At 35.9% G+C, this 26,430-nt stretch overlaps 2 protein-coding genes across 5 annotated transcripts in view; one reads left to right on the top strand and one right to left on the bottom strand.

The window, feature by feature from the left end:
- The window catches only part of MXI1 (MAX interactor 1, dimerization protein), a 71,316-nt gene extending 60,748 nt beyond the window's left edge, over positions 1 to 10,568 (top strand). Inside the window, exons 4-6 of the mRNA XM_005874545.2 lie at positions 3,357 to 3,471; positions 4,073 to 4,244; positions 8,039 to 10,568. Of these exons, the coding sequence (XP_005874607.1) occupies positions 3,357 to 3,471; positions 4,073 to 4,244; positions 8,039 to 8,202 (451 nt within the window). The 3' untranslated portion in view covers positions 8,203 to 10,568. The remainder of the gene's footprint in view (positions 1 to 3,356; positions 3,472 to 4,072; positions 4,245 to 8,038) is intronic.
- Positions 10,569 to 14,039: 3,471 nt separating this feature from the next.
- SMNDC1 (survival motor neuron domain containing 1) overlaps positions 14,040 to 26,430 on the bottom strand; it is a 12,817-nt gene continuing 426 nt past the window's right edge. Inside the window, exons 1-6 of one of the 4 annotated variants that reach the window (XM_014546405.1) lie at positions 26,302 to 26,401; positions 24,920 to 25,039; positions 19,829 to 19,971; positions 19,041 to 19,202; positions 17,516 to 17,669; positions 14,040 to 17,068 (exon numbers count right to left, since the gene is read on the bottom strand). In XM_014546405.1, the coding sequence (XP_014401891.1) occupies positions 16,931 to 17,068; positions 17,516 to 17,669; positions 19,041 to 19,202; positions 19,829 to 19,971; positions 24,920 to 25,039 (717 nt within the window). In that variant the 5' untranslated portion in view covers positions 26,302 to 26,401 and the 3' untranslated portion in view covers positions 14,040 to 16,930. Of the gene's footprint in view, positions 17,069 to 17,515; positions 17,670 to 19,040; positions 19,203 to 19,828; positions 19,972 to 24,919; positions 25,099 to 25,322; positions 25,479 to 25,635; positions 26,236 to 26,301; positions 26,402 to 26,430 lie in introns of those variants that run through there. The other 3 variants (XM_014546403.1, XM_014546404.1, XM_005874543.2) reach the window with 3 other exon arrangements.

Here is a 26,430-nt window from a genome sequence, read left to right as displayed (position 1 = left end):
ATTCTACTCTCCAAATGCCTGATTCAGTTACAAATACAAAAACTGTAAGAAATGATGTTTGGCTCCCACAGATACACTTCTTCCCACAGGAGAGAGAGGACATGATTCATCTCTCATCCTTTACACTATTACCTATTTTGGAGAACTGTATTTACAAAACAGAAAATGACACCATTGGCCTTTGCGAGACGTGATATCACATGTAAGCCGTATCTTGGAGTGCACTTGTAATTGTGGTACTTGACTGAAGGAATGTTCAGTAGTGGCTAATAACAAACAAATATTAGAGAGGACAGTGTGCCTTCTCTGTTCAGTGAGGCATTACTTACTCCTTGACTCCCTTGGCTTGTGCATCTCCTGATGTGATTGCACTATTGCAGATCACCAGACTGCTGAACTTGGCTTATAACTTTTTAAAATAGAATTCCACTTCAGTTGTTTTCCCTTGAATGAAAAAAACTAAGGTATTTTTAATTTTAGGATTCAACTGATCTCAATATATGAACTTGTTTCCTTTACTCTTTTAATTCCCTTGAAAAATCCTTGTTTTTTCATAGACAAATTCAATATCCCTGAAGTCCAAAGTCAAGTTTCAACCTTTTATAGTCTACCTCCTCCAATTACAATCTCTCCTTTTATTCAGTTTCTGTTGCCCTTGCTATCTGTATGACTCATTTCGTTATGAACCAAATGAAACAAAACAATATATTTTGTTCTGTAGTCTAGATTTTACACTGTTAGAAGTTTACATTTCTTTTTTTACGCCTCCCACTCAAGCAAGTGTTCGGATCATTGCTGATTATACAAAAGTCATGTAATAAATATTCAACTGGATGATTAAAAAAGAGATAGAAAACATAAACATTTTAATATTATATTAGTGGGTTTCTGCCCAGATTTTAACAAGACTTTTACTTGTCTCAAAAATAGAATATTAACCCAGCCATTTTTCCCCTTGATGTAAAGAATCATTCTGAAGTTATTTTTCCAATATGTACACTGAATTTCTAAGAGATATTTCCTATACGTACAATGAATTTCTTGCTTAAAGGAATTTAAACAAAATTGGCAGGTTATTCTTATGGCAACATAATTGTTAACTTTACTGGTTAGTTGCTTTGCAAACTTATTTACATGACTTAATTCAGAGCTCCCTATTGGGAGCCTCTAGTTAATAGTAAAAGAGCCACCAGTCTCTCCAACGTCATATCATGAGTGCAGTTGTTAGGCCTATGCTATAATGAGCCTATTGAAGAGTTTAAAGGCTTTTTTTTTTTTTTTACTGTGGATTTTGGTTTTTTAGTCTGCTCAGCATGAGCACTCTGTGATCATGTGAAAGACTTCACCTATGAGGTTTTCCAGTTAAAAATGAAAATTTTATTAAAGGCTCTGTGATTTGGGGGGGAGAGTGACTTTTTATTAAATCACTTTAAGGGGAATCCATTGATTTAGGGCAGGGGTCCTCAAACTACGGCCCACGGGCCACATGCAAATACAAATATTGTATTTGTTCCCGTTTTGTTTTTTTACTTCAAAATAAGATATGTGCAGTGTGCGTAGGAATTTGTTCATAGTTTTTTTTTTTAAACTATAGTCCGGCCCTCCAACAGTCTGAGGGACAGTGAACTGGCCCCCTGTTTAAAAAGTTTGAGGACCCCTGATTTAGGGAAAATAAAAAAAAATATTTTATCCACATCAGGTATGCCAGGTTTCAGCCTGGAACTAATTTATTAGATTTGAGTTATTGAACTCAGGAGAGAGATTTGGAATGGAAATATTAACAGACCTTCCTAGCTTGGCTAGTTGGTATTGGAAGAATCTTAACAATTCATCAGCCAAGTCTCTGACCTTACTACCTTTAATCATCCTTGCTTGCCTACCCCTCTTTCAGATTTGCTAGCATTTGGAATTTCACTTGACATTATTTCATGTATATTAAGACAGATAAAGTATAGTTTGGTGAGTATGCTAATAAAACCATTTGGCCTTCTTTGAGGAGAAATGGAAGATGTGTTTTGTTCCTGGTACAGTTGAGACAGTTGCTGCTAAATGTTCAATTATAGCTCTTTAAGGAATAGGGGTAAACCATGAACACATTGGTGAATTTTCTTTCCAGATATATGATTAACTGCTGAATTACATTATGCCTTATGAAACACAGGACCAAAGATGCAGACTAGTATTATTTTAGAGTGGAAATGTGTACCCAGAACTCTCATCATGGTGATCATAGTTCCTTTAGGGTATAGGGAAGGTAAATCTATAAGGTTGTCTGCTAGCATTTCCAGGAGAAATTTCCTAACTTGCCCATAGGATAGGTGGATTAAAGAATGCAAATGACTTTTAGTAAAGAATTTTTCACCTGGCTTTTTCCCATATGTAGAAAATTGCAGGTGGGTAGTAAGAGAAGAGGGAGAGAGACAGAAATAAAATGAAAAACTGATGAGTGCCCAGCCAGTGTGGCTCAGCAGTTAAGTGTCGGTCCAGGAACCAAGAGGTCGCCAGTTTGATTCCCAGTCACGGCACATGCCTGGGTTGTGGGCTTGATCCCCAGTAGGGAGCGTGCAGGAGGCAGGCGATTGATGATGTTCTTCTCTCATCGATGTTTCTATCTCTCTATTCCTCTCCATTCCTCTCTCTCTAAAAATCAATAAAAACATACTTTAAAAAAGATTATCTTTAAAAAACAACTAATGAGCTGGTACGCAAGGAACTGTTTTATAGGTTGTGGTTTCAGTAGTTAGAATTGACCACAGAGCCATATATTTTGCCTAATCCTATCCTAGCTGGTCACAGAATTTCGCTGTTCCTATTGTGTTGGATCATATGAAGTTGTTTTTATAAGTGAGAAATGGTTGAATATCAGCATGATACATAATAACATATAACACTGTAGGACAGCTGTGTGTGTGTGTGTGTGTGTGTGTGTAAGGTGGAAGGAAGGATATGGAAATCTATGAGCATTTTATACTTCCTTGGGTTACCCCGCTGAAAACCCCTATTTTAGCCTTCAGTTTTAGCTATTCAGAATCAAATACAGTTGCCCTAGTATGCTTTCCGACTTCCACATTACATTAATACAGTTGAGATAGTTTATGGGGCAGGCTAAAATGAAATAATCTCTGACAGATTACCATTGGGGATAATAATCTGACGTGGCCGGTAGCTGTGGAGTACAGCAGAAATGGCAGGTTGAAAATCAGTAGGCATGCCTGCACTTGCAGATATGGAAGTAGGGGTGTAACATGGTTATAGACTGAATAATGTGCAAATTATTATTTGTCTTAAAATAGGTTTTAGGATATTTCTAGTGGAATATTCAGACTGTGCTTATTTGACTTTTTTGTCTTTCTTAGACGAGCTCATCTGCGCCTATGTTTAGAACGCTTAAAAGTTCTGATTCCACTAGGACCAGACTGCACCAGGCACACAACACTTGGTTTGCTCAACAAAGCCAAAGCACACATCAAGGTGAGAACCTTTACTTTCATATTTGCACATGATTCTCTTGGTCCTGGTTTTATTAGAAGCAATGATTCCTATTCATTTACAACAACTAGCTCACCGTGCCCTCCTTAATAACTGAATCAAGAGAAATCTAAAAATTTATCAGCTAATCTGATGGGAAGGAGCAACATAACCTGATGAAAGTAATTGTTTTGACAGCATGGCCGTTTGAAGAGCTGGGAATACTTAGGAAAATAACAATTACTCTGGTGATACCCAGAAGGAAGGCAGTTCTGCCCTCTGGTGGAGATGACTTCATTTGGCTGTGTCCCTCAGTATTTTTCCATCAAACTACACTGCAGAGCCAGTTTCTCTTTCGTGGAGATAACTTTACAGACTTTGAGAATTGCATACTGTTCTAGTAAATGTGGCATGCATTATACACACACCCCCAAAAAAGTAAAGAAATAACTATTTTTGATGTACTTATGTGTTTTAATACACACACACACACGTATTTGTAGTATATTCATTCATGTCTAACAAAGAAATCTTTTGAGATGTTAGATAAAAATAAGTTTTACTGTTTGTACTGGGTTATACACAAACTTAAATATCATTTTAGAAACTTGAAGAAGCTGAAAGGAAGAGCCAGCACCAGCTAGAAAACTTGGAAAGAGAACAGAGATTTTTAAAGCGGCGACTGGAACAGCTGCAGGGTCCTCAGGAGATGGAACGAATACGAATGGACAGCATCGGATCAACTATTTCTTCAGATCGCTCTGATTCAGAGCGAGGTAAGCAGTGTGCTACTTCCCTAATGAAATACTAAGAATCCCTGTATCTGTATTTAGGGAACATAGGTTGGGAGGCACTGTATTTGCTTTTACTCTTTAGCCAGCATTGTAATATTCTAGATTTTAGGCAATCACAACATTGTCTAGTAATGCCCATGTGAACTATAGAACTTTTTTTTTATTATATATGTATTTTTAATTTTCTACTTTGAAACAATTTTAGACTTAGAGAAAATTTTTCTGTAGAAAATTACAGAGTTCTCATATATCCTTTACCTAGGTTTCCCTAATGTTAACATCTTTATATAACCATAATGCAGTATCAACACCAGGAAATTAACATTCATGCAATACTGTTAATCTATAGGCCTTATTCAAATTTTACTAGTTTTCCTACTAATGTTCTTGGTCTGATACAGGATCCAGTGCAGGATTCTACATTGCATTACATAGTTCTTCAGTATTTCTTTCATGACCATGACACTTCTGAAAAATATTGGCTCGTTATTTTATATAGTGTTGCTCAATTTGAGTTTTCTGATATTTTTCTATTAATAGATTGAAGTTATATATTTGGGGGAAGAAATATCAGAAAGTGATAGTATGCCTTTTTATTGTATCAAGAAGATACATGATGTTGATATGTCTTATTACTGGTGATATTAATTTTTATACCTGTGTTTTAAAATGCCATATCCATCATTTCTCTTTCCATCTATCCCAGAACATTTGTCTCTGGCAGAATTTAAGAAGAAAAATCAACCAAAAAGAAATTATTTGAATTTTACTGATCTACTCATCTGTAGCTCTTACTACATCAGAACTCACACCACAGTAAAGGATCCCAGAGGTAAACTCTGGTGATTTTAAACTTTACATTTGGGAAAATTGAGCTCATGAGATTCTTGAGGTTTCTAAAAAAATTTTTGCAAGATTTCTTGTTTTGACTTTTTATTATGGAAAATTTCAAACATATACAAAAGTAGAATAATGAACTCTCATGTACCTAACATCCAGTTTGAACAGCTGTCAACATTCTGTCATTCGTTTCATCTGTTCTCCCACCGTCACCCGCACTCTCACCCTCACCATTTTCTCTTGAATGTTTGAAATCAATCCCAGAGAACATTATCATGTTTTCTATAAACACTTCAGTATGTACCTTAAAAAAAATAGGACTTTAAAAAATATAATTATATTATTATAATATCCCATAAAATTAATAAAATCAGATGCTCTTATTCAATGCCATAATAGATATTTCTCAAAAATGGCATTTTACCTTTGGTATGTATGAATTAGAATCCAAAGTCCACATAGCATTTGTTTGTGCCTTTTAAGATACTTTTTATCTATAAAAATTTTCCCTTCCCCACTTTTTTTCCCGAGTACCATTTATTTATTATAGAAACTAGGTGGGCCATTTTTCTTATAGAATTTCCCACATTTTAGATTTGGATGATTGAGTCTTCATGGTGTCACTTCATGGTGTCTTATTTCCTGTAAACTAGTTGGTAGATCTAGTTGGGTTGATTAAATTCAGGTTCCTTTTTTTTGAGGCAAGAATACTTCATAGGTGGTGCTGTGCACTTCTTGGTGCATCAATATTGTGTCCAGTTGTCTCACTCTAGTGAAAACATTGGTTAGTGGGTTCAGGTATTGTCATCTTGATACTTTTATGAGAATGTTTCAACCTTTCACGTAATAGTTTTAGCAATCATTATTGCCCTGATAATTATTTCAATGGATGTTACAAAATAGTGATTTTCTAATTTTATCATTCTTCTTATGTTTAACTTTTTCTTCTATAAGGAAGAACATTTCCTTTAGAGTTTATGGTTACTCTGAAATAAAGTCCACATGGGGAAAATGGGATGTTTGTTTTTGTTTTATCAATTTTCTGAATAAGTTGGTGTCTTGGTAATAGGGCATTTTGTTCTGCTGTTTCTTTTTTATTATCTTATGAACTCATGTTTTCATGTATTGAATGTGTTCAAGTCCATTGTAGTCATTCTTTTTCTTTTTAATACTCAAATTTTCTATATTCTGTAGGAGCCTTTTAAACTGGTTTTTTATCCCTTTTAACACACACTAGGAGTCCTTAGGTCTGTTGTTTTTCTTATGTAAGAGTTTGTTTTTATGTGGCACTCAATTTTGAAGAACAAAAATTTACTAGGGGCAACAGCAAGAACCTCTAGGACATGCTACATTTATGAGTGACCGTGAGGTATAGCAGAAATACTCTTGAATTAGGAGGCAGACCTTGATCCTAGTCTTTTTTTCTAATGCTTATGCACTGTGACCTGTCAGGTCTTCACGCTTTAACTGCTCTTCCTGATGTTTTCTCCTCCTTGTACCTACCCACCTCCAAATTTTAGAGGTTGTATCTTCATCATTATAGTTCTCATTTTTTTAGTATCCCCAGTATATTAGTTACCTTATCTAGTATTATTCTTGTTCTTATCTGACAGCCCTCTTTCCCAGTAACTTTTAGTAACAATCTCTATTCCATTTGGCTAGAGCATGTCTCATTTTACTTTGTTTTGATTGAGTTCAGCATGCTTTGTTAGATAGGGTGTCTTCATTTTATTTTGCAATTGGAGGTTGAATGCATATTCTGTGATACTAGGAAACACTAAATAGCCTGTGAAGCATTGTGGTTATGAAACAAATAGTTATGAATTCATAGGATTATTTGTACAGCTTGTTTGGACAGCTGCCTGCATTTTAAAAACAGATCTCTAAAACTTTTGAAGCAACAAGCCCTTTTGAAAATTATACTCTTTGAACTAACTTACTCTGTCTTCTTGGGCTCAGCAAGAATCCACTTTTCCTAAAGCAATTGTGATCAGTGTGAACCCTTAAAGTCAGTGCCAAATGTGAAACATTAGGCTTTGAGTTTGTTTTAAGAGAATTGAAGAACCTTGAGTTCATTCTAGCTATTATGGGAGAAAACGGCTTTTCAACTGCCTTTTATTTTTTAAAATGTGTATTGCTTTTTTATATATTATTGGTGATTGTATATGTAGTACTTAACAGTTGAGATATCTACGATAGCTGGGTAATATGTATTTAGACTTTTTTCCATCAAATTTGATTTTTGAAGTTAAATACTACCACTGACATGCCTTTACTATAGAACTCACTATAATCCAGAGACTTTAAGCATTAGACCTTCATTTCAAGCTATATTTAATGCAAGAAAATTAAATTGAAGACAAATCCCATAGTCTACTTTATAATGACAGGCTTATTTTGGTTACTGAATAGTCAAATATCTTTATGATGAATCTTAGAAGTCTGAAGCACTGTTGGTAGAATGATACTACCAAAGGCCTGGGCGGATAAATTTTTTAGTTTGTCTATATTAAGTTTATGCTTTCCTCCCCTCCACCCCCCTTAAAGCAACTCTGATTAATAAACAGACTGAGAATTAGTTTCTAGTTTAATGCAAAACAGATGTTGTTAAACCATTTGGGGTTGGGATCTTTTAATATTAAGCACTAATTCCCAAATAGGCCAAGTGCTTTTGGTGGGAGGTCCAGACAGACTGGCGTCAAAGGCTTTAGTAAACTTGCTGCCTAAATTGAGACCACCACTGTACACCAGACATTCCCTTTTGTAAAATATATCCATGTCTCTTCACCTATGGTTCCTTCTGTTCTCCAGACATCACTCATAATAAACTTGTTTAACAATTATTTTATACTATAAAAAGTAATCACTTTTCCTCGTTAGTTTTTTAAAGTGCCCATAAACTAGATTACTAATGTTCTCTTTTTCCCCTTTGGCAGAGGAGATTGAAGTGGATGTTGAAAGCACAGAGTTCTCCCATGGAGAAGTGGACAATATCAGTACCACCAGCATCAGTGACATTGATGACCACAGCAGCCTGCAGAGTATTGGGAGTGACGAGGGTTACTCCAGTGCCAGTGTCAAACTTTCGTTCACTTCCTAGAACCCAGCATGACATAACAGTGCAGGGCAAAATACTCACTGGGCCAATTCAATCCAAACAATCTCTTAAATTGGGTTCATGATGCAGTCTCCTTTAAAACTAACCTAAACAAAATCATACTTGAACAAAAGGGTCAGAAGACCTCTATTTAAGCAAATACTTAGCAAAATGTGGGGCAGAGCCTCCCCAGCAGAACAAATATTCATTAATATTCATTTTTGAAAATCACAATTTCTAATGGCAGCAGAAAACTTGTGTGACATTTTCTTGACTTGATTTAGTTGATTTGAAAGGACATTGGAAATTCCATCCTCTTTTTTTCTTTCCTAGGTTGCTCATAGTGTAGACACATTTAAGGATGGTATTCTGAACCCTTCCTGAGCTTTATGATCCTAAAAACAAAATCAGATCTATAATAATGGCAAGACAAGATAATCAGGCATTAATCTTGGATAGCTACACAACTATTAAAACTTTGCCTGGGCTAGCTTATCATGAAGCCTGTGGATGATCAATTCTTTAATTAAAAAAAAAAAACAACGCACACATTCATTTCATGCTCTGCAAAAGGAGAGACTCCCATGAAGCCTTTTGAAAGGGATCATCGTGCAGCTCAGCCATCTGTTGGATTCCATGCTAAGCAAGCCAACCTTACCCTGCATTGTTAGCACTAGGGCACCCAGCCGCCAGCTCGTTAGCCACCCTGGGGCAGGTCATGCGTGACAGCCTCTCCCACATAGGGCCTGAGTTCGGATTGAGGGGCCAGAAGGAAAAAGCTCCACGTGCCTCTGTGTCTGCATGGGCCAGAAGAGTTGTGCACGCAGATTAGCAGGCCAAGGTCTGAGCCACGGCAGCATTTTTATTTCAGATTTTGATAACTGTTTGTATGTGTTAAAAACCAAAATGACATCTTTTTAAAGCTTGTCCATAAAAACATAGATGTCTTTTATAGTGGAAAAACATGTGGGGGGAAAAATCATCTATTTTGATGCAGCATTTGATAATGATAAAACGCCTCACTCTTTATAGTGCACAAAGTGAATGAGGTCTGAGCTAGGTAGGAAAAGGTCAATGCTGTTTTTGTCTTCTTTTAGAATCATTACCAGCTTTTATCCATCTGATATCTATAGTAGACACACTATCCTAGTTAACATAGTTAAGTTCTGGACTTGTCTCATTTTAATGTAAAGATTTGCTTCCGTTTTCCTACAGGCAGACTCTCTCCTTCCTCACAGTCCCACTGTGCAGGTGCTATTGTTGCTCTTATCAATATTTTCAGAAATGTTATTTTAAGTGAAATTCCTAGCCTGCACTTTGATGTCGTGTGTTCCCTTTGTCCTTCAAATTCCCAAGTTTTCTCCCTGGCCTCGCCTCTCCCTTACCCCAGGAAACCTTCTTGGAGACCTCCTTACCCCTTTGACTTTAAAGGCTCTTTGAACTTTGTATACTTTAAATAATTTAACTACCCATAATTACTTTTAAAAAAGCTTTATGATTTTCATAACTTATTGCTGATTTTAATGGGTTGTTAATTTCAGTCCTGTAGTTTTATTTTGTTTAGATAGGGCTGGGCAAGGAAAAATAAAGACAACCATATTTAGCAGTGCAGTTGAGTTGTGTGTGTAATAATTAGACTATCCTTTGTAAGTAGCACTTTAACAGCTTTCACTGCTTCTATGTATGAAGTGTACCATCTTGGTCATACACAAGGCCTCAGCATATACTTACTTGTTCTTGTGCTCTTCCTGTGCCTCAAAAGTATTTTATCCTTGATTGTGCTGTTTAAGTGGAAGAAATTCTTTGAAGTAGATGTGTGAAAAACTGCATGCCTTTAGAAGCCCATTATTAGAACTTGCTACTTCAGGTGCTGGGGACTCAAGGAAAAATATAAATTCATTTCTGTGGCCCAGGTAAATTATTTCTGGTTTCATTTTAAATTCCTCTTGGCTGGGTCAAAATGTTGCTCTTATGTTGCTTACTTTTGACTTTCCCGAGTAAGACAGTTTGAAGACTCTGCTAACTACCATGGAAAGTAAATGGAAGCCAATGACTAAGCTGCCATTTTTACTCCCATGGCATTCACTTGCATCACTTGCCTAGGGCTGGAATTTGGGACGATTCATTCAGGTGAACTTGAGGTGCTGCCATTTTGTTGTATGTGTATTGAATGGTGGGCTGAGAAGACTTTGTCACGAACCTAGAGTACCTATTTCAACTGCCCCCTAAATTACTCCTTCCCTGGGTTTGTTTTACTGGGGGAGGGAGGTGGGTTGTATGATGAGTAAGAAGTATTACTTTTTTAAAAGACAAATCGACTTTGAAGATACAAAAGTTAATTGCAAGAAATAAAAATTGTGAATGAATAATACCGAGTGCTTTTTGTACCACCCTTCTCTATGAAGGAAAAATATATAAATGAGCATCTACACCTTGAGGCAACTGTCACCTAAATGTTTGTTGATACTACTTCAGTAGTCCAGAATTAATGGCAATTTGAATCATTGCCGTTTCCTATAATTCTTGACTGATAATTCCACATAACCTAATTGCAGATAGTTTATTGTATGTGATATTTAACTGCTTCAGGTAGGACACAAAGCCATGTCATGCATAGCTGTTCTCCAAATAACTTTTTAAGGAATCCCTTTGGCTACACTTATAATTCACATTGAAACCAAGTCTGGAAGCTCACCTGAGAAGGTACCCTGTATGGAAAAGCCTGAGTGATGGTGCAGGTAAATTTTATTTCAGTGCATATTACCAAAGAAGATTGTGATGATGTCATTGTTTCTCTAGTTTCTGATTAGAATAGGTATAACTCCTCTGGTGACAATGACAGCTTTTAGTATTATAAAGGAATTTTAAAAGTGAGGATTATTGAGGCAAAACTCCTAACCTAAGGCCACACTGCTTCCTGGGTCATTTCTCATGAGAAAATTGTTTAGTCCTTGGGAAAAGTTTTTTGGTGAGTTTCTCTTCTGCTTAAAGCAACAAGCTGCCTTTTTCCCTTTCTTTTTTTAACTTCCACCTAAAAATTTCCATACTCCCTATCAAAAACAGCATCATGTGGTAAGAAAAAGGGTTTTGGTCACTTTAAATCCCAGTTCTAGTATTTGCTAAGGCCCCTGGGCAAGTTGCTTAATTTCTTCATAGGGACTATTTCCTCCTAAAAAGTTGTGATAAATACCCGTCTCAAAAGGTTGTAAGGATTAATACTGACATATGTAAATTATACCACCCCCTCAATCTAGGAGTTTGTAGCACCAAAAGGAAACTAAGGTATGTAACTTCTCTACTTTCTCTGATGAATGCAATCTTCTAATCACTTCATCCTTAATCTTGAATATTAGTTATTCTGACTAGGTCTTTCTATTAAATGAAATAGTTCATTTTCACAAAATTACATAGGTTATACTTTGTAAGACGTCAATTTTTATGTCCTAAGAATTTTTTAAAAATAAAGCCTTTACAAGATTGATGGATCATTGGTTTTAGTAATTATCTGGATCTAAAAAAAGGGTGGCGGGCATGACTACCCTGAGCTTGAGAGTACTATACACTGATAGTCGCTACTGCATAATTGAACATCCTAGTTAACATTTAGTGTTGGCTTTGCCAAGGGGGGAAAAAAAATTCTTCCTGGCCCGTTTATTAGATCTAACAGAAAACTAGTTTTCTTGTGGAATACATCTGATCCTTTTAATTAATCAGTATAGTTCAAAATATATGTACTGGCTGGCCATTTCTTGGTTAACTTCTATAGAATCATAAATTAGGAGACATGGCTTAAATGAAGCTCTTTTCAAGTACTGCCAGCTAACTTTCTAAAATTTTGGAATTTTCCCCATTTCCTCAAGCTCTTTGCTATGGAGGAATGCTTAATAGGGCAGTACATGGGGCATTTAGCTAGATTTTCAAACCAAGCACAGAACAGCATTATAAAAACATAAAAGCCATAAAAAAATACAAATTTAAGGAGTCAGTTTCTTCTCAATTAGCTTCATCAACACTCTGAAAGCTAGAATCAACTAAGTCTAACAATACTTTTGGAGGGAAAAACTGGGCAAAGGAACCAAAGGGATACTTACTCCTTCCTGCATACTTCTGAGCAATGAACACCTGGACAATTACCATCTATTAAAGACTAGCCTAGCTGCAGACCTCAGGATTCAAAATCTTAGTTTTCCAAGGACTTAAAAGTCAAGCGCTTCCTCCAAGCCTGAATTGTTTCTCTGGTCAGAAATTCACTGCATCTTGCTAAAGTGAGTAGTACAGGGCTTGAAAGGGGGAAAAACAAAACAAAAGCACATCAGTTTCACCAAGAAAGGGAAATCATGAGCCAGCAAAATCACAACCATGACTTTTGGCCTCAAGTTGAAAAGGTAGCTCTTCAAACAGAAAGCAAACCTTTTCTCATAATGAGTATAACCATGGCTTCTTTAGCTGTGCTCTTAAAAAAGACTGAGGATACAAATTATAATTTTAATTCCAGTAACCTAAGTCTGTACTGGTTTCATAAAAATGAACTGGTGAGGTGCTTGGTGGAAGTAAACTACCAGTTTTTATTTCTGGGAACTGAAAGAGAATTTAAGTATCCATAATTTGATATTTTTAGCTAGTTCAGCTGTCAACTACCACAAGCCATGTTCGTCTCAGATCTGCTTTACCTCAAGGCCATAATAGAACCACCTCTATGTACATAAGCTGAAAGGCAAGAGGAGGCAATCAAAGAACTTCACAGAAATCTAATATCTTCCATCTTATGTTTTCTTTTGCTATTTATTTTTAGCCAGGCCAAAACAAATTCTTAGAATGTCAATACTGGTTTCTGAACCTCTTAAGAGCATATCTATACAGATATGCTTGTTAAATATCATAATGTAAGGGGATTCAATTACTTGGGTTTTTGTTTGTTTAAACTACGGTATTACCTGTTATTTTGCCTGCTATGCTCTTCCTTTCCACTGCAGTAAAAATTCAGTGTTTAGCTTGCAACTCAAAAATCCTAGATACAAAGAATGTTCATATTTACTTGTAAATTACCATTTATAGTAATTGGTTGCTTCATAGTATAATACAAATACTTAATACAATTCAACAGGTATTTATAGAACTCTAAAGATTTTAAAATATAAACCTTGTTGGTTTTAATAATTTTATATTTCAGTTAATATCAAAGTTAAGGCAAAGTCAAATCAAAGCTTTAAAAATATTTTTTGCCTGAATTTGCAAGTGGTTTTGTCTCTTTTAAGAATTACAATCTACAGACACACAATTTACAAAACTATGGTTTTTCCTTTGTTATTTGGTTTTCCTTTGCTACATTAAAGGCAGGCTCACTCAGCATTAGAACTGCATTGTAGTGGAAACATACACATGGCACCCTTTTGTGAAAAACAAGCATTTTTTTAAAAATGAGTTATTACAATAGATGGATGCATTTCATTTTAGTTTGATGCCTAGTCTTCATAATTGGGCTAAGAAAACTACCACTTATTAATGTAATTTTTCCTTCATTTCAAAAACTGCTTTTATACAGGGTGGACAAATTCGTATGGTAAAAGACATGCAAGTTATGATTGTTACAATAGCTTTAACTCAAAAGAATGTCACAATGGCATAGTAAACCTACTTTTGTGCACCCTTGTATTTACCCAAAAACATGGTTCTCAGCCAGAGATGTGCATCAGAATCACCTGTGGAGTGACAGCTATATCTTGGCTTAGATGATTCTGAGGTAGGATCCAGGAATTCCTCTTTAATTTTAAACAAGCATTAGGGATGATTTTATTATAACCTGTATCCCCTTCCCATCAAGAAACATGCCTAAGACATTCTAATATAAAAATCTTAACCTTTACTCGGGTGTACTACTTATAAAGTTTGATAACATTTCAGTAGCATGTTTATAATTAGGGGCCAAATTGTAAACAATGGGCATTATTATACATTTTGATATGAATTATTGTTCAAAGGAAAAAAGATCAGGGGCTGGGGGTGGTCAGGGAGAGGTCAATGGGGGGAAAGGGAGATATATGTAACACTTTAAACAATAAAGAATTTAAGAAAAAAAGGAAGAAAGATCAGATATTCACCATTACCACTCTGCACAGTAATAGCTAACACTTCTATAGTGCTTACCACATGCCAGATACTCCACTAAGCACTTTACACATATTAACTCGTTCATCCTTACAATTTATTGAAACAAATTATTCTACAGCTGAAAACTGAATCAAAGAGGAGTTATACACACAGGTAATAAATAAGGAAGCCAGGATTCAAACAGCAGTCTGATTCAAGTCCTTGCTCTTCTAATATGGTCTTTCTACATATTAATTTAAAAAGCATGTTATCTGTGATTAATGCTACAATCTTAAAGTTTACATATTTTGGGAACGTTAGGACTGGTCTTGAAGAATTCTTCAACTGTTCAATAACAACAAAGTCAAATGTCAAATTCTGAAAAGATGTATGCAACCATAGCTATTTGGGAACCCTAAATGACTGACAGCACGATCTGTTAGTTACTGAGCTTGTCAAGCCTTTCTTGATGGGAAATTACATTAAGCTTCATAAGACCAAGTGTTATATTTGGTTTCAGAATATTGAGAGCTTAACCACCATCATTTGTAAAAAGGTATTGGTATTATGAGGTGCTACCCATTAAGCATCTTCTCGGCTTTAACATGACACAAGACAGATACTCTCTCCAGGCGTCTTAACTTTTCGTTTAATCCAAAGACACTATCATCATCCTGGTATCTCGGACTTTTCAGAGCCACATCTAGGTCTTTTGACACAAGGGTTCCTGATCTCATGCTACATATGCCTATTTTAAAAAATATATTTTATAGAATATGGTCACCTTTACTCTTTTCTCCTCCTACTGCAAAGCCCTCCAGAAAAATTAATGTACAGAAAGGAAGGCCCATAGGGTCAATCAAACAAAGCACAAGTCTCAACACAAGTCTTGCCTACACAACACCAGGTGAGTGATAAACATACCAAGGTAATCTCACCAAAAACCATTTGGTGTGGCCACTCAATTATACCAAATGTCTGTCCTGTGGTTTTTCATTAAAAGGGTACAATTGCAATCCTTCAAGGATACTGTTGATTAGTATGTTACAATTAATAACGAGAGCATTAGTATATTTTATTTATAAGTTTTTCAAGCTATGTGGCCCTTTTTCTACTGTAATTTGTACCTTGTATGTAAAAAACGTTTCACCTTTTTTTCTATCATATGTGCGCTACTCAGTGGCCAAAAATGAAAGGAAAAAGTAATCTCCTGGGTTGGGAGGTGGAAAGGCAAGATGAAAAATTCTACCTCACCACTATCCTCCTGAAAGTTTCAATTTACCAAAAGAATTAAAATACATGAAGTAAAAAATTTTATTTTCCCGGTAGCAAAAATTTATAAACTCCAAACAGAGCACAAGCCCTTAAAATTGGTTTGCCCTTTAGAATCTAATTCTTTATGTCTAATGGAAGGGGAGTAGGTAAGGATTTATCGAAACCTTTAACATACTCATTTTCTTTTGCAGAAATGATGTATGCAAGTACAGTGAGGCTTAATCATTATCAATGCTGGGAGCTACTAGTAAGATTTTACCTTTGTCATAACACACCCTGGAGATTTTAAAAACACTTTATTTAATAAAAGTTAAACATACAAAAACTGAAATTAACACATCCTGAAAATCACTGACTTCCATTAACAGGAAGACACTTTTCTATGCATATATTTGGCTTAAACTCAACTCAGGATAAATGTGATGTTCACTTATACCAGCAAATGCTGACAACTTGATCTAGTAAACAAAAATTACAAACTCAGCTACATGAACATAATATACAGGGGATTATGGTCAGATTAATGCACAAGAAATACAGTCAATTTTTAATGATGAAACATTCAGTACTCTTGTTCATTAATTTAGCCGTTTTTTTTTCTTTTTTTTTACAAAAATAGTATCTACACTGTATACAGGGCTATACATCAGCTTTTTGTTTTCTCATATAAACATTTCACATCCAAAAAAATGGTACCACTACCCTATGTGAAAAACCAACACAGGAGGGGGGAAAAATTAGAAAAGGTAGCTGGTGCTAAAACATAGTTTTTTACATAAAACTAAAACTCAATGAAAAGAATAAAAGAGCTGGATACATTTTAGAGATGGTCTAACAGGCTTAGGAAACAAGTTATTAAAGGAAAAACCTGAAAACAGAATTGGACTTTTACAAGTTAACTTATTTTTTAGGTTTAATTGGCCAATAGCCAAGTTTAAGTTGAAGGTAAGAAAAAAAAAAAATCTCTGTAAAGTTTGGTGTTTTGCCTTGATATTCCAGTGAATTGCTTTCAGAATACATGGCAAGTTTTAAGGTACTGAAAGTTCCAGGTTAGGACTTTACAAAATGTATGGGGCCTGATATTAGGAAGATCAACAATTCATCTAAGTGCTTTATTTAAGCAGCATCTATCTAGAAAAGTTGCGTTACCCAACAAACTTTGAGGAAACTGTGGTAGTAGTAATGAACCAAGTTAAATGAATAGCGGTTATCAAATGCAATTTCTTCAAGTTTCATTCTATTGAAGTCAAACAATGACAACAATGGTATCTTCCTTACTCATCTAACAAATAATTTACCTTTAGAAAAATATAAGGATAAAAAGGTAAATGTAAAGCCCTGCAGAGATGAAATTCAACAGTTTTTCTGATTATTGAGGCATCAAATGCCTGACATTGTATTTAGAGGTATCTTGATACTGTGTCATAGGTTTATCAGCAATTCCACAAGTTCCTACTCCAACTTTGCCAGTTACACTCTCAGGTGAAGCAAAAATACTCCTCTTTACCTAGGGGAAATGAAACAGAAACCATTCTTGATTAGTTTTGGAAACAATAAAAATTACAAAATATACTTAGGAGAAAAAGAACCTGAATGCTCTTTTAAATAAAATCTACCAATGATGTCCAGCATAAAGGCATGTTAACAAAGCAAATGTGGTACAACACACCCTCTTGTACGTGGTAAAACAGCAAATAATTTTTCAAATTTTAGTTTACAGAAAGGAAAAAAACTAGATCTTTTGTAATTCCTGATATAAATTCTCATTTATAGTATTTCTATTGTAGAGACAGTGGCTAATGTAGATTCTTTCAATAAGCCAAACTGAAGATTGAAGAGAATTCTGAATTTAAGATCCAGTCATGTATTTTTAAAAATCTGTGTACCTCCTTTTTCATTTTAATGACAGCCGTGCTTTTCAAATTTACAAAATATGATGACAGGATTTACTAACCTGGCCTTTTTTGTTTTTAGAATAGGCCCTGTTGTTGAACTGTTGCCATTTCACTTTCTGGTCCTCTCTCTCCTGCTCAAGTTCTTTTATTCTCTGTGCTTTTTTCAAAGCTTTCTTCTTTTTATATTCACGCTGCTGAGCAATCATTTCTTTTCTGTGTGGATATAACAACTAAATGTCAACTCTTAAGATTTAAAACACGACTTCCTGGGGATATTTAATAATACAAAAAAAAAAGAAGAAGAAAAAAGAACGAAAATGAATAAACTTACATACTCTTCTCCTCATGAATAAAAGCACTAACATCAATGCCAATGACCCAGTGCTACTAATAAATGTTATTTGAAATATATCGCGCATACTTGGAAACTTTCAAACATAACAGTAATCTATTGCCCATTTAAATAAAATATTTCAACTATGACTTTTTAGCTGATGTTTACATAGCTTTTGCCAGTTGTGTTTTAGGAATAAGATGAGTGTCAACAGATGTCTAAACCTTCTATTAATTTCTAAGTGGACAGTTAGCAAGTGTAAAATGCTGCATTTGGAAATAGTGTATGAAGAGATTAGAGGAACATAAATCCCTATTTCATTTAGATTGGAAGAGCACAGGAGCACAAAGGGAAATCAGAGCTAACAATTCTTAACACAAAAGCAACTGGGGTTTTCCAAAAACAGTAAATAAGATTAGAGCCTAAAGCTCCCATAGTAAGTTCTGCTTAGTTAACACTGAGGTCTCACCAAAAAAAAGGATGAAGGAAGAGGTCTTTAAAAAGAGGTAATAAGATCTAGATTCCTTTGTATCATATAATCACCACTATGAAGCCAAGTGTGGCTTTTCATACGTCAAAAATTAAAAATAAGAGATGCTCTATAATCTGATTTTCTTATTGGGTTGCTTAAATCAAATGTAATTTTAATAGATGACAATTTTCTTAAATTCAAATATATTTATGTAGCAACTTAAGTTTTGAAAACTCTTTGACAAATCCAAAAATGTAGATACTATTTCCCTGTTTTACAGACGAGGAAACAGAAGATAGGCAACTTGCTCAAAGTCATACCTTCTAGTATGACTAACTCCTTTTCTTTTCAGATCTCTCAAGTTTAGATGTCATTTTCTCAAAGTAATTTCCCCGAATGCCTAAGTGCAGTTTAGGTACCTGTTCTTTGTTCCCTTCAAGTACCCATTATGTTTCATTCATAAACTCAGTCAGGACAAGGCCCAAGTTGGTTTTCTTCACTGTTGTGGAACTCCAGCATCTGGGTTAGTGATAGTATATATAGTATCCACTTAAAAAATACTTACTAAATGCCTAAGTGGAAACCCAAATGTCCTCACCTTACCCAGGCATACAAATACAGAGAATGAATAACCTTATATTGCTAATCTTCAAAATAATGGTAAGCAGTATTATAACCTTCTTATCCTAAACTAGCCTGCACAGATTCTGCAGACCACCTCAAATACCCAAATGGGGAAGATTACACTTAAAATACTAAATACTAAAAACACACTTACTTGGACATGGGTTTGCTGCCACTGTCCTCCTTTGCCTTCCTTCCTTCTTCTACAGGCTTCAGGTTCAACAGTGGAGTCACTTCAGCATTGCCATAGCCAGCAAAGGTGATTGCAGCAGTGCCGTTTTCTTCATCTATCTCCTCAATCTCCGCTTCATAACACCTGTAAAGATATCATGGCTGTAAGCAGGTGAGTAAAGGTTTAGTACTCAGCCTACAAGACTTACACTGTAGTGATTCAACTATTACATGTTGAAATAAAAGTTCAACTTTAAAAATAAAAGTTCTGTAATCAAATGACCCTTTGGCAAAGATAATGCAAGAGTGGTTGGAGTTAGCCATCTGGTATCCTAAAAGGAAGTCCTAATCAATATTTGCCAGGAAAGTCTCTTACATGTCTACTAACAGTGCTTTAGTCAATCTCTTTGAGAAAAGATATTTCTTATAGGAATAATTTCAGTGTGTGTACTTCATGGACATCTAAGACAGCCAACCATTCACTCAATTTTCAATTTGAGGAAAAAAGAATTTAGATTATTTTTAAAAATATCCATTTTCCTCTGCTTTCAGTTTTCTTTCCTTTGGGATCTTAGCCATTCTTCTGCCCCAAAATTTAATCCAAAACTAAAAACTAAACTGTATTAATAGTAACCACCCAAGAATCAAATTGGCTCTATTAACCACATTGGCTATATAGAAAGATTAAAACAGGGTAGTCGAACTGAATAAAAACATCTTACCATTGTATATTAATATTTCATGTTATAGTTAGTTTTTTTCTACACTTACTGTCCATCTTCACTCCAGATTGCCATACATTTGTCCCCTACTTTCCATGAATGAGTGGGCTGAGCAGAAGCAAAACAGTCTGAACTTGCAAGAGTTTCTGAAGGTTGAGTTGACAGAAGGTCTTTGGTTAGTTCTATAACTTCCTAGAAAGGAAAACCAAAAACCATAACATTATTTTTATAATTCACATTGTCACCTATTTTCAACAAGCAAGTTCTTTCATTTTTTGATGACAACAGCTCTCACCATATAGCACTTACATACTCTACAGTTATTTGTAGTTCATAACAAAAGTATAGTGTATGTACTGTGATTATCCCCATGCATAAACTGAGATACAGTATTTTATACAGTGTGGAGCTGAGATTTAAACCCAGACAGTTGTCTTTCAACTTAATCTCAAAAACTAGTAGAAATAATTGGGTAGACTTGAGCTTATACCATGCATTATTTCTAAGTGTCAATTTTAGCTGACCAGATCTCTGCAAAGATGAGAAATAGTCAATTATGAAGGCCTGAGCTAGATTCAAGGTCACTTATATCATGTCATATATGTATTTCATGACTATTGCTTTACAGGGTATTACAGTACTATTAAATGCCTAGCCAACGTGCCCCATACCCCCAAGCCCCAAAACACTTGAAACAGCCTTGTATCTGTAGTAATAAAAATGTTCCTGCTCATACATATTTCTACTAAAATACTGTAGGTATATATAAAAAGCCATTAGTCTTCCTATTCATTTATTATAAAGCTTACCTCATCCAGGTAAGCAAGTTACCAGGTTAGATTGAAAATATCCCAATACTTAAATGTTACACATATTAGCACTTCTTCATTTAAAAGGAAAAAAAATAAATGTTAACACACACAGGCAAGCAATATCTTTCTGTGTGGCAAATATTTTTTGTAATTCAGGCTTATACTTATTGGCTTCATTTGAAGGTATTTGGGAGGGCTGGTTAAAAAACTCAAGGAATAGTACAAATTGATAGATCAGCTACATTTTTGAAATAGTACAAATTGATAGATCTGTTACCTATCTGCTATAATTTTACTCTAAATTAAACAACCCATATTATGTATCATCTTATCTGACTTAAAAACCTGCATAACTGTTCCCCTACTACTGCATACAAAATACCTTAAAATATCATGTGTTTTTTGGGATAAACATTACCAAGTTAAACTCTGCACTGAGTTTCTTCTGGCTCCCATTGAGGTTTTATAAATAGTACTTCTGGTTCAGTAGCCAAGAAAGTTAAATATTACCTCTCACCTAAGATTCTATATCTTCCTGGCTATTTCTGAAAAACGAGTATTTGAGCCTAAAAATGGGGGGAATGTTAAGCTCTTAGAGGAAGATCAGTTTTGTGAATTAAATTTTGTGAATAAAAAACTAGAAAACTCGGATTTAAATTCAGTAGAGTAGTATCTTTAATGAAGTTTTATCAGGTGCCAAGTAGCCATTCAGATATCATTTAATTAGATGAACTTTTGCATATAAAGCAAATAAAGCAAAGACATTCCAAATAAATATATCATGTACTATACAAAGGAGAGTAAATTATCAGTCCTGTTTTTAATAAACCACTTTAAGGGCTAGGAATGTAATCTAATCTAAGCCTGACTCAAGAGCCCATACAACCTCTATCATTAAATAATTCCATCTAACTAGGGATGATCATTTACCTACTAATGCACAAACATGAATTCTGCATTTGTAGGTTGAAGATTTAGAACTCTACTATTCTTAGGATAGATGCCTATCCTATTTTCATAAGAAAATACATTTTCACCGAAGAAAGGGGTCCTAAAAAGTTATAATCTTCAGAGCCCTGCACTGAAATGACGTTTTAAAAAATCCACAGCATTTATCCCTAGTTGTCCTTTTACTGTGCCATATTTTACATACCTCACCCAACAAACTATGAAGACCCTTCTAAATTTTTTCCTTCACATGTGCATACTGACCAAATTATTAGAGAAACTATTTTATGTATGAGGGGGTTCTTAAAGGTACATACCATTAATTACTTTTCCTCCCCCAAGTCTGAGTTCTGAAACTGCTCCTTCATTGACAGATGGGCAGCAGTTACAGTAATCGGCAATTCCAGGAAGCATCAGATGTTGTGATCTACATATCAGCAGGTCAAAGGGGATGCACTCAAGCACTCTGCTTACTGAAGGAAGGCGTTTCGGGGATGCAGAGAGCCACTGTAATATATGAGACAAGTGACTTGACCCCTGCCTCCTTTAGAACCAGTTTTATTCAGCAAAACAGCTTAATAAATTGACTATTTCTGTGATTATCATAGACTGCCTGGGGAGCTAGTCAGCTAGCTAGCCTGGATTTTACTATACCCACTTTTTTAAGTGAAAAAAGAAAGGCAACTAGAACTTCAGTAGATCAATTTGCTGCGTGCTGAGTAACTTTATTCTATAGGAAAGACAGTATATAAAGAGATAAAAATGGAAGCCTTACTGGCAAAATGGAAGTCATTGATAAAATGCAGAAAGAGTATTTGTCATAAGTGAAAGGGCAAATTCATAACCAGAATAAGACATTCCATAAGAGAAACACAAGAAAACAAAGAAGGCCACAAACTCAATCAGTTTGACCAGACTTTTCAGCAAACATAAAAGGCAGTATTAAACATGTTAAGCGCCCATCCTGTTTTGTCTTCCGGATGGTAAGTATAGTGTCAGTCACCGGTGACTGACTGGGCGCTTAACATGTTAAGTATCAATGACCTGAGGTATATCCCAGAAAGCAGAGAAAGAAAAAAAAAAGAATTTTAAACCCATGCTAAATAGAAGCTGTAACTAGTCAATAGAGACAATTATAGGTAGAAGCAGATATCCAAACACTTACCAGAATTTTATCTAATCTTAAATGGTGCCTTCCACCTTTTAGCAGTTTTTAGTTTACACAGACCTAAATCTAGTGACCAAAATGATTTTTTTCCCTCATGATAGACTAAGAGGAAAAGAAACTGTGATAAGGTTTAATTAGGAAGAACATTCTGTATGGCTACCTGAACTGTTAGAACTTAAGCTTCTAAATCTGTGCCAACCAATAAGGTAGTCATACAGGCTATTTCATTACCTAAAATTAAAGATTCAGATTTTTAGCCATATTTTAAACATTCAATAGCCACATGCGCCTAGTGACTCCAGTATTGCACAGCATATACAGAACATTTTCATCATTTCAGAAAGTTCTATTGTACAGTGCTGTTCTGATGGTTATAGAAGTGATTTTACAGATAAATGAGCCCCCCAGGGCATTTGTGTTCTTACTACAAGGCCTATCAGAACTTCCACTACAGATCATGTCAGTATAAGGCAATTCTGTCCAAGCTCTGACAATTTATTCTAGAAATATTAAAAAGACCTCATAATCATGCTGTTTCAACCTTCACCCCCAACTTCCCCTTGATCAGTTCCACACAGACCCTTTCTCCCACTGCCCAGGAGGCAATATATACAACCTTGCAGACAATGTTTCTTTTTTATTTCTTAAAAAAAAAAAGGACTGCTTTTAAATTGGTGAAAGATGGGACGTGCCAGGATCTTCCCTGGAGGCAAGAAGTTGGTCTGGGAGTGGGAAAGATTGCTCTCCAAACATTTCTTCCTTATTGACTAGCACCCTAAAATCTATTGGCCTGACTTCTACAAATTGAAAAAGGGTCCCGTTTTCTGTGTTTTTAAAAAATAACATACCAGCCAAGTTTTGTTCAGTGATTAGAGTCAACATGGGGGCTGCAGTGTCTCAGGTTCTGTTCCCGGTCAAGGGCACGTACCCAGGTTGCAGGTTCCCCAGCTCCGGTAGGAGCTTGTGCAGGAGGCAACCAATCAATTCATCTCTCTCACATGATGCTTCTCTTTCCTCCCTTCCTTCCACTTTCTCTAGAAATCAATGGAAAAAGATATCCTCAGGTGAAGATTAAAAACAAACAAACAAACAAATACCATCGCAGCAACTTCATTAGAGTTTATCCTAAATCTAGAATTTGAACCTGAAAATATTCAACATCTTAATTATGCCCACATAAGCTCTTTCAGAATCCCGAATCTGGACTTCATGTAAAATAATTTTCATTTGTTTGCAGTTCTAATATTCCTAAAATATTAATAACTTTAAAAGGCAAAAGATGATAGAGGGAAAGAATTACTTAGATAGGACAAAGATGATTCAAGTTTTGTACTGAATCAGTAAAGAAAGAGCATCTAATAACACCTTTTAAAAGTTTCCAAAACATGAGGTTCAAAACTTTAAGTCTCAAATTTGTTAAGATGGAAGTCATATATATTTACAAATCTTTTATGTGGAGTTTTTATCAACCTAGTGTTCTGAGAAATAATAGATATTTACTATTATGACTTCATTTGTCTTGAGACAACCCCTGCCCGGGACAGGATTTTAAAAGCAGGTTTCATACATACTAAACTCTCCCATGACAAACAAAACAAGTTAGTATCCCTTTCACATAGATTCAATTTAACTTCAACAAGTGTCAACAACTACACTGAAAAACCTACCCTTTAAGTTCAAACATGAAGTAACATTTATGCAGAAAACAAGTATCTTTTATGTTTTTATAATGTGCTTTCAATACAAAGTGTTACCTGCTAGCTTTGATACACACACACTCTCTCATTTTCAAAGACTTGTGGCATTAAAAAGTATTTTAATCAGGTTTTATCTTTCTCCTTTAATTTTAGTTACTTTTTGAACTAAACTTCCTTTGCCAGGTCTTTAAATGTAAAAGTACTTTCCACTGTAAAGTTATATATCTCTTCTCTAGTAAATCTGAGACTTCTAAAATCAACTTATTATTATTAAATGAACACACAAGATTTACATAACAAAGGACAATGCTTCACTCGTTTTGATGTATGCAAACTGAGGAAACAACCCTACTTTTACAGCCAAGGATGCCTATGCGAATATACACAAAGGGAAAGGGTAAACACCACCTCCAAGGGGTGCCTTGGACACCTGTAGTTCTAAGCAAGAAATCATTTGAAAAAGACAGAACTACTCTTTTTGAATAATGTAGCGGTAAGTGTCCCCTCATACTTACTTGTAAATCTTTTTTTAATTTTAGCAAATCTTCATTTTCTCCATTTCCAGACAGGGCAGCTTCAACTTGCTGGAGTTGAGCTTTGTAGCTTGCCAGCTGTTTTGCTAGATCCTCTGACATCTGGAGGGGAAAAGGGCAAGGCCATGAAAACTGAACAACAAAAACACACAAACATTGCCCTAGCCCAGCCGTGGGCAAACTACGGCCCGCGGGCCAGATCCGGCCCATTTGAAATGAATAAAACTAAAAAAAAAAAAAAGACCGTACCCTTTTATGTAATGATGTTTACTTTGAATTTATATTAGTTCACACAAACACTCCATCCATGCTTTTGTTCCGGCCCTCCGGTCCAGTTTAAGAACCCATTGTGGACCTCGAGTCAAAAAGTTTGCCCACCCCTGCCCTAGCCAGTTCTGCTCAGTGGGTAGTAGAGCCTCCGTCCACACACTGACGGTTCCGGGTTCGATGGCAGTCAAGGCTGCAGGCCCTGACCCCCAGCACCTGGGGGAGGCAACCAATGGATGTTTCTGTCTCCCCTTTCCTTCCACTCTATCTCTGAAAAAAAAAAAAAAAATCAATAGAAAAATATTCACGGGTAAAGATTAACCAAGAAAAAAAAAAAAAAAGACAGAAAAATATCCTCAGGTGAGGATTAACAACAAAAAAGCCCACAAACATTTAAAAAAAAATTCCTTGTCTGCCTGAATTAACCTTACCAATGTCGCTCCCAACTCATTGCAATTCATTGCAGCTTAGTTTATCACCATCACCTCTACTCTTAGTTTCAGAGAAAAGCTGATGTGGGAACTAGAGAAATTCTAATTTTCTTTAAATTCCTGTAATAAGGAAAGCACTGTGGTCGGTTCATTTAAAAGGATTATTATATCGTCACCGGCCTCCCCCCCTCAAAAGACATTAATCTGTTGGAGTGAAGACTTCTAAAAATATATTTACTACAAGCACTAAAGAATACTTCCAAAGCCAAATAGGAATGGCTTTTGGATTAACTACACAAATAACTGTCTCTACATGAGCTTCTCTATTAATGAGTGTGTTTAGAAGCTCTTCTCCGAGCTAAAGTCTTCCGCCCAGTCACTTCAATAATGCCGGCTTGTTTCCTTCCGGGCAAGGACCAGCACAAACACTCTTATCTGGGCATTCCGGGACGAGCCTTCCCGCAAGTCCTCCTCCTTCTCTGGAAGTAAGGTGCGAGCGCATCCGCTCCCGGTGTACGAGCGCACGCCCGGGGCTTCGGGGCCCTCGGTCTCAGCTCCCGTCAACGACAGGCTGAGATCTGGAAGGGCTCCAAGGGGCGCGGGCATTGCCCCCCCCCACCCCCCCCCCCCCCAAAGCCCGCCACAACGTGGCCGATCATCTCAGACCTCCAAGTAATTCAAACATCAGCTTCCAGGGACGCCGAGCGGACGCCCGCGGGGCCGGGACCCCCACACCCCCAACAGGCTCCGCCGGAAACGGCTCCGGCCGCCCTTCAGAAGCCTCCCGCGTCCCAG

The sequence above is a fragment of the Myotis brandtii genome, unplaced genomic scaffold (genome assembly GCF_000412655.1).
Source record: "Myotis brandtii unplaced genomic scaffold, ASM41265v1 scaffold441, whole genome shotgun sequence".
Lineage (NCBI taxonomy): Eukaryota > Metazoa > Chordata > Mammalia > Chiroptera > Vespertilionidae > Myotis > Myotis brandtii.
The sequence above is the reverse complement of the archived record's forward strand: the minus strand, read 5'-3'. Positions and strand labels throughout refer to the sequence as shown.